The sequence below is a fragment of the Triticum urartu genome, chromosome 1A (assembly GCF_056163025.1).
Source record: "Triticum urartu cultivar PI428250 chromosome 1A, HENAU_Tu73, whole genome shotgun sequence".
In the NCBI taxonomy this organism is placed as follows: domain Eukaryota; kingdom Viridiplantae; phylum Streptophyta; class Magnoliopsida; order Poales; family Poaceae; genus Triticum; species Triticum urartu.
Window position 1 is genome coordinate 563460696 of NC_141873.1, and position 8183 is coordinate 563468878.

The following is an 8183-nucleotide window of genomic DNA, read 5'->3' on the forward strand; positions in this document are numbered from 1 at the left end:
ATATGGTTCACAATCTTCAGAAAATGTTCAAAAAGTTTACAAAGAAATTCAAATATTTGAAAAAAAATCTTTCAATTAAGAAAACTGTAATTTTCAGAAAAATCATAAACCTTTTTGAAAAAACATAATTTTCAATAAATGTTCATAATTTCAAAATTTGTTCTTTTTTGGTAAATGTTTGAAATTTCAAAGTAAAGATAATTTCAGGAAAAGTTCGAAAATCTCAAAACTGTTCACATCTTTAACATCTGCTACAGTGCCAGGTTGTTGCAGTGACGGCTCACTGCAGTACTGGTTTGTACACTGCCTCGGCCCCGCGCTACAGCGACTATTCTGCCTAAATGCGCTTCAACGGACACATCGACGTAAATTCAGAAGTTTTTCAGGCTTGGAAGTCATTGTTGTCTGCACGTCATAGCTAGAGAAAACGTTCTCTGAATAAGACTACCCACGCGGCGGGTCGGAGCCCGTGTCTGTGATGGGTCAATTTCGACGGATGCAGCGGTGGCGGGTCATTCACGTTTTGTCGAACTGCCGTTGTTGGCATTTTTTTTTCTTTTTTATTCTTTCTCTTTTTTTTGGGTTTGTTGTACTTTTCGCCTGAGCATTCCTATGTAATTGGTGTTGGTTGCTTTGTAATACAAAGCGGGGAAACCCTTTTTCGGTAATAAGACTACCCACAGTGTTCCCGCAAAAAAAAGACTACCCATAATTGGAGTAAATATAGATGGTAACATCACACTTATCTAACCAAAATAGATGATGTGACATGTAATTAATGAAGAAAAAGAGACATGTGGTAACATAGCTAGTTATTGTAACATCACACATATCAAGAAAAGATAAGTATAAAACACAATAAATGAAGTGATGCATGACACAACACATATATTACTACCCACTGTGGAGGTAGTAACCTAGACTAGTAAGAGCAACTCCAATGGAATGACCCATTTTGTCCGTTTGGATTATCCGGACAGAAAACTTGGCCCAATGGGGCAACCTAAACGGACGCCCGTGTCTGCCTGCTGTCCGTCCTCGACCCAAACCTGACCCAAATTTGAAAACAAATAAGTACGGAGCGGACAGAAGCGGACGCTCTCGTCCACCGCCGTCACCCGCTCATGTCCGTCCCTGGCCCCATATGTCAAAGGCTGCAACTTTTGCCTCCACAACACCATTGCGATTTCTACCTCCACAACGCCCGCAGCAAGGCCACCGGTGCTGGTCGCCACCGCGCGCTCGGCCGCTCCTCCACACCGCAGCGAGGCCACCGGCGCAGGTCGCTGACGCGCCGCAGCAAGGCCACTGGCGCAGGTCGTCGACGCGCGCTCGGCCGCTCCTCCGCGCCGCAGGGAGGCCACCGACGCAGGTTGCCGACGCGCGCTCGGCCGCTCCTCCGCGCCGCCGCGAGGCCACCGGCGCAGGGCTCCTCCGCGCGCTCGGCCGCTCCTCCACGCCCCAGCGAGGCCACCGGCGCAGGTCTCCTCCGCGCGATCGGCCGCTCCTCCGCGCCGCCGCGAGGCCACCGGCGCAGGGCTCCTCCGCGCGCTCGGCCGCTCCTCCCCGCCCCAGCGAGGCCACTGGCACAGGTCTCCTCCGCCCGATCGGCCGCTCCTCCGCGCCGCTACGAGGCCACCGGCGCAGGGCTCCTCCGCGCGATCGGCCGCTCCTCCGCGCCGCCGCGAGGCCACCGGCGCAGGGCTCCTCCGCGCGCTCGGCCGCTCCTCCCCGCCCCAGCGAGGCCACCGGCACAGGTCTCCTCCGCCCGATCGGCCGCTCCTCCGCGCCGCTACGAGGCCACCAGCGCAGGGCTCCTCCGTGCGCTCGGCCGCTCCTCCACGCCCCGGCGAGGCCACCGGCGCAGGGCTCCTCCGCGCGCTCGTCCGCTCTTCCGTGCCGCAGCGAGGCCACCGGCGCAGGGCTCCTCCACGCGCTCCTGCTGGGGCTCGAGGCCCAGACGGCGGCGCGAGCAAGGGGTGGCTGCAGCAGAGGCGCGAGCAGAGAAAAAACTCGCGAGGGAGGGGATCCGCGAGGAGGAGAGGAGGGGCGGCGTGAGGGAGATAGGACGGGCGCCGCGACGAGGAGGGGATGGGCGGCGCGAGGGAGAGAGGAGGGGGCAGGCGGCGCGAGGAGTTTGGGTCTGTTTTTGTGCTGCGCGTTGGGTACAATGCTTGTCCGCCCCATATTCGTTAGGCGGACAGGTGACCCAAACAGACATGAAACAGACAAAATCCATGTCCGTTTGGGTCCTTGTGTTGGAGTTGCTCTAACATATGCATGTTACTACTCTAAATTACTTCTCACTGTGAGTAGTGTAACCAGCGTGTTGTGCACTAGTTTGACACCTTCCAAGGAAGGAGGCCGCTGTCGAATTCTGTGTTGACCAAACATGCGAGGAAAAAGCCTGCCGACTTGGCTAGTTTGGACGGGGAAGACGAGCACAAACTAAAATGGTGCCAACCTGGCGATTAAAAAAAAAACACTCATCAAGCCAGTAAAACAAATTGAAATTCCTGGCACCTACACAATCAGACTGAACAATTCGTCGGCGGCCAAGACAAACTGCGAAATGCAACCGATCACTTCCGATCAATCTTCAGAATAATTTTTTTTCTGCGGGAATCTTCAGAACAATTTACTTTAACACTTTTGGTGGTAGAGAAAGACACACACACGCGCGCGCGTAATAGTTGTTCAAGACATAGGGATTATTCAGATCAAGTTTTCTACTTATATATGATCACAAAAATCAATATAGTACAGCGCCTGACAATCAATCATGGCGAATAATACTTGAATTCATGCGGAAAAAAGAATGTAATTCTCGCGAAGGGATTGATTCCACCCTTCAAGTTGAAGAAAGAGCTCTCCGACGGCGACGACAACGACGTCTAGTTCTTTGGTGGGGCGGTGAAGAAGCTGTTGATGCCGGGCATGATCTCGGCGGACTTGCCGTCGATGAACCTCCGGAAGGGGTGGCGCGCGTAGCGGCGGCCCTCGTCGTGGTTGTCCAGCACCCCGGCCGCCCTGTTCTCCTTGGTCACCCGGACCTCGGGGTTGGTGGTGATGTTGCGCACCAGCTGCATGACGCAGATCCCCACGGCCACGCCCGTCGCCGCAAAGATAGGGTACGCCTGCCAAGACCATGCTACCGTCGTGAGACCATGGCCATCACAAACCCAGCGAGCGAGATCGCTAAACTAAGCTAGATCAGATGAAATGAAAGAACACTGCATGGGAGGGAGCGGTGCGTACCTCGGGGCGGAGCCACCTCGCCTTCCACGCGCTGGAGGAAGCAGCGGCCGCCATTGGTGGGTTAGGTGGATCTCCCTTCCTTGCTCCTACGGTGGATCTGGTGTGATGCTTGCGAGGACGAAGGAGCGAGAGAGCTAGCCTGGCTGCCAACTAGCAGAGGGGGTGCTCTTTATACGTAGCGTGGGATCTTGGAGTAGGAAACAAGGCGCGTTTGGCGTCGTTGACGGCGGCGCGCGGCGGTGGGTGGCATTGGAAAGCAGGGAGGGGATTTTCTAATCGGGTGGGAACGTGGGGGCTGGTTGGCAACCACGACCTTTCACGTGCTCTACAGCTAAAGCGCCGCTGGTTCAACCCGAGCAACCGGCCGAAAGCGACGGTGACCACGGGAAGCAACGGTCGGAGGTTGCCGAGAGGCGTGGGCGGCGGGAGAGAGGAGGAAAGAAGGCCTTTCGCCTCCCGTCCAAGTGGGAGCACCGAATTGGAAGATGCTGGAGGAGAGGACAGGAGAAATCGAACGTACGTAGGCTGGCTCTACCGGCCGGGGGAGGTGTCGGTGGTGGGGTGAGCGAAGGAGACATGGGCGGACGCTACAGAGCACGGAGGGAATGCTCTCCTGGAAAACGTAGATCATTCCTTCTTATTTTTTTAGCAAAAAATAGACATTCCTACGAAGGAGAGGAGAGGAGAAAACAAAGTTTTAAATAGCGTGCTAAGCCTGTTAGCGGCGGACCTCTTTAAAATGGTATAGCGTTCGGTGCTATAGCGGGCTATTTAAAATGTTTGCTCATGTGTTTGCACAAAAGACCCTTAGAGTAGGACCTCTTCTAAACGATATAGCGTGCTATAGCGAAACTATAGCGGGCTATTTAAAACGATGGGAGAAATGGAACGTATGTAGGATGGTTCTGGCGAAAATGCTAGACACACAGACGAAACTTTACGGACCAGCTTACTTGTCCAGTTTTAATTGCGCTAAATAACCCCTTCTCCTAATTAATTGCCCCCCTTCCCCCTGATTTTCACTGATGGTCTGGGCGGCCTGCCCGTAAACCCCCTGTAAATTGCCCCTTGATGTAGAAAAGTCCGTGGTTCTGGCAGGGGAGGGGGAGCTCCTAGTCGGTGCTGTAGGCGCCACTTGTCCAACGGGCGCCTACAGCGACCGGCAATGGGTCGCGGCCCAATTAAAAACATTGCTAACAATCTGCAGAAAAGAAATATAGGGGCTTATTTTCCTATAGCAATTCGTGAATATTGGGGTTCGAACCCCTAGCACAAGGTATTCCATTGACAACGAAACAAGAAAAATCTCTATTTGACCTTCCTGTAGTTAACACATAGTACTATATATATCCAGTGTACATTATTTTAAAAATAAAATATAAATTCGAAACAGAATTCTATAAAAATACAGAAAACAGTTACGAATTTGAAAAAAAGATTCATAGAAATTCAAAAGAGTTTGTGGAAAAGAAAAGAGTTCATTGCTTTTAAAAAAAGCTCATCATCTTGAGAAAAAGTTCACAAAATTAAAAAAAGTTCATCGATTTAGAAAAAAAATCAAAAATTTGGAAAAGATTCCATCAATTTTTAAAAAAGTTCATTGAATTCAACACAAAAGTTCATCGGTTTGAAAAAGGTTCATCAAATTTGAAAATGGTTCATCTGTTTTTTTAAAGTTCATCAAATTTGAAAAAAAGTTCATCAATTTGGAAAAAATTACATTAAATTTGAAAAATGTTCATCCATTTTTTTAAATAGTTCTTCAAATTTCAAAATTTTCATCCAAACTGAAAATAGTTCATGAAGTTTTAAAAATAATTCAAAAAATTTGAAAAAGTTCATCAAATTTAAAAAAAGTTCATTGATTTGAATAAAAACAATCAATTTTGAGAAAAAAATCATCCATTTTAAGAAAAATTCACAAATTTGAAAGAAATCATCAAACCGGGAATAAGAAAAAAGAAAAAAAGAGAAACAGAAAAAACGAAAAACGGAAAAAGGAAAAAGGATGGAAGAAATAAGAAAATTTTGAAGGAGTTATCACGCCGGGCTTGTTTGCTCGGTGGTTATTGCCACGTAGTTTCATCCGTGAGGTCTCGAGTTCGAATTGTGAGCACACTGTTATTCGCGTGATACACTAGCCACTCCAGTGTCTAGCGTTAGTTGCTCAACTTCTACTTCCTCTCCTTTTGTTCCTACGTTCCTCTTTCTTTTTCCCTTTTTTCGTCTTTCTTTTTTATTCGGAACGGTTTTTCTCTGTTTTTTATTCCCTTTAGTTTTTCGTTTTTTATTCAGAACGGTTTTGTTTGGTTTTTTAATCTTTAATCTTTATTTTCTTTTGCTAATTTGAACGAACTTTTTTAAAAAATGGATGAACTCTTTCTGAAATTGAAAAAATCTTTTCAAAATAGATGAACTCTTTTCAAAATCGACAAACTCTTTTCAAAATTGATGAACTTTTTCTCGAAATAGATGAACTCTTTTAAAAATTGACGAACTCTTTTCAAAATGGATGAACTCTTTTCAAAATCAATGAACTCTTTTCAAAATCGACGAACTCTTTTCCAAAATCGATGAACTCTTTTCAAAATCGACGAACTCTTTTCCAAAATCGATGAACTTTTTTAATCTTTAATCTTTATTTTCTTTTGCTAATGTGAACGAACTTTTTAAAAAAATCGATGAACTCTTTCTGAAATTGAAAAAATCTTTTCAAAATAGATGAACTCTTTTCAAAATCGACAAACTCTTTTCAAAATTGATGAACTTTTTCTCGAAATAGATGAACTCTTTTAAAAATTGGCGAACTCTTTTCAAAATGGATGAACTCTTTTCAAAATCAATGAACTCTTTTCAAAATTGACGAACTCTTTTCCAAAATCGATGAACTCTTTTCAAAATCGACGAACTCTTTTCCAAAATCGATGAACTCTTTTCAAAATCGATGAACTATTTTTCAAAATCGATGAACTTTTTTCAAAATCGATGAACTATTTTCACAATCGATGAATATTTTTTTCAAAATCGATGAACTTTTTTCAAAATGGATGAATTCTTTTCAAAATCAATGATTTTTTTTCCAAAATCAATGAAATATTTTTAAAAATCGATGAGCTTTATAAATTTTATGAACTTTTCTAAAAATATATGAACTTGTTCTCTAATTTACTTTTTGCAAAATAATTTATATTGGTTTTCCTGCAGTTTTAACGTTTTACTAATGAAACCTTAAGTAGGTCTGTTTTTGTAGAGTTTACAGAAGAGTTAGGATGGTCTAGTGGTTACCGCGATAAGTTCTGAATGAAGACTAAAGAAAGGTATGTATTTTAGTCACATGAATTTTGCGAATTGAAAATTTGGGCAAATTGACTCAGTTATATTTTCCGATAAAAGGTTTCCCCCGAGCCCCCTTCCAAAAGGAATAGAAGGCGAAAGCTAGACTTTACTTTTTGCAAAATAATTTATATTGGTTTTCCTGCAGTTTTAACATTTTACTAATGAAACCTTAAGTAGGTCTGTTTTTGTAGAGTTTACAGAAGAGTTAGGATGGTCTAATGGTTACCGCGATAAGTTCTGAATGATGTCATACTTGGTTCCAATCCCAGCTATGCCATATTTTCATTAGTTTTTGTAGAGTTTACAGAAGAGTTAGGACGGTCTGTTTTTTCTTCACGTTTCCTTATTCAGTCAGTTGTTGGGCCGGCCCACTAGGCGTCGCTAGCGAGCGCCGCTAGCGCCTACCGGCGCCGTATAGGAGCTCCCGTAGGAATTGCCCGGGGGAGGTGTCGGTGCTGGGAGAGCAATGCTACATCAACGGATTCTTACAGGCATTTTACAGGGTGAATTTGAGTTGGCAAAATGTGATTGGACAAAGGGAGAGGGCGGGGCCCCATCACCCTGAAAATCAAGGGGGGCCAAGTTTAGTTGAAAGGAAGGGTCCGTAAAAGCCCCGTATTAAGCTCGTCGATGTAGCATATTTGGTGGTGGGAGGGGGACCTCCTATGTGTCGCGTTCTAGCCTGGGCTGGCCCAGTACTACACTGTATCGCGGAATTGAAAATACAGAAAACAAAAATGCAAGCGCTTTTGCATGGAATCAAACCCTGGACCTATAGTGAAAGTGCGCACGACGATAGCCAACAGACCACACCAACTTTGATGACATACAAGCAGTGCACCGTTTTAAGAACTATCTACTCATACGGACATACTGTAGGCAAGTAAAATGACTGTAGGAGTAGACAGTAGCTAATGCATTTTTTTAAACAAACATTCTTCAAATTTTGAAATGTCTTTTGAAACCATAAACACTTTGAAAAATATATATGAGATGTTTCAAAAATTGAATATTTTTCTGAAGACACGAACATTTTTCGAAAAATTTGAACATATTTTGATATGTGTGAACATTTTTTTAATTTGTTTGAACATTTTTGAAAACTGCAAACATTGTTTTGATTGTGTGAACATTTTTCAGAAAGACGAACATTCTTCAGAAAGATGAACATTGTTTTGAAAGTGCAAACATTTTTCAGAAAGACGAATACACGAACATTATCTCGAAACGGGTGAATTGTTTTGAAATTTTTGAATATTTTTTGAAAACACGAACATTTTCTGAAAATATGATATTTTTCAATTTTACGAAATTTTTGAAAAAGCAAACACAAATTTAAAATTTGGAAACATTTATGAAAACATGAACAATTTTTTCAATTGGGAAATTTGTTTTGAACACACGAACATTTTTCTGAAAACTCCAAACATATTTTCAAATTTGAGAAACAATTTTGAATTCTGAGCATTTTTTAAATTTGCGAATTCTGAAAAAGAAACAGAAAAAGGAAAGAAAGGAAAAAAGAAGTTAGAAACATAAAAGATAAAAACGAAAATAAAAAAGAAACAGAAAGGAAAGACGAAAAAAAA

At 44.0% G+C, this 8183-nt stretch overlaps 1 protein-coding gene across 1 annotated transcript; it reads right to left on the reverse strand.

Annotated features, from left to right (window-relative positions):
- Nucleotides 1–2711: 2711 nt before the first annotated feature.
- On the reverse strand, nt 2712–3556 carry LOC125529496 (uncharacterized). The gene is made up of 2 exons (XM_048693911.2): nt 3259–3556; nt 2712–3137 (listed from the first exon to the last, which is right to left on the reverse strand). The coding sequence occupies exons 1-2, from the start codon at nt 3310–3312 to the stop codon at nt 2895–2897; spliced, it is 297 nt and encodes a 98-aa protein (XP_048549868.1). The 5' UTR covers nt 3313–3556; the 3' UTR covers nt 2712–2894.
- Between the last annotated feature and the right edge of the window lie 4627 nt (nt 3557–8183).

Coding starts and splice junctions, on each gene's coding strand:
- LOC125529496 (XM_048693911.2), bottom strand. CDS start 3,312: ATGGCGGCCGCTGCTTCCTCCAGCGCGTGGAAGGCGAGGTGGCTCCGC. Junction 3,138..3,258: donor CGAGGTGGCTCCGCCCCGAG/GTACGCACCGCT, acceptor TGGTCTTGGCAG/GCGTACCCTATCTTTGCGGC.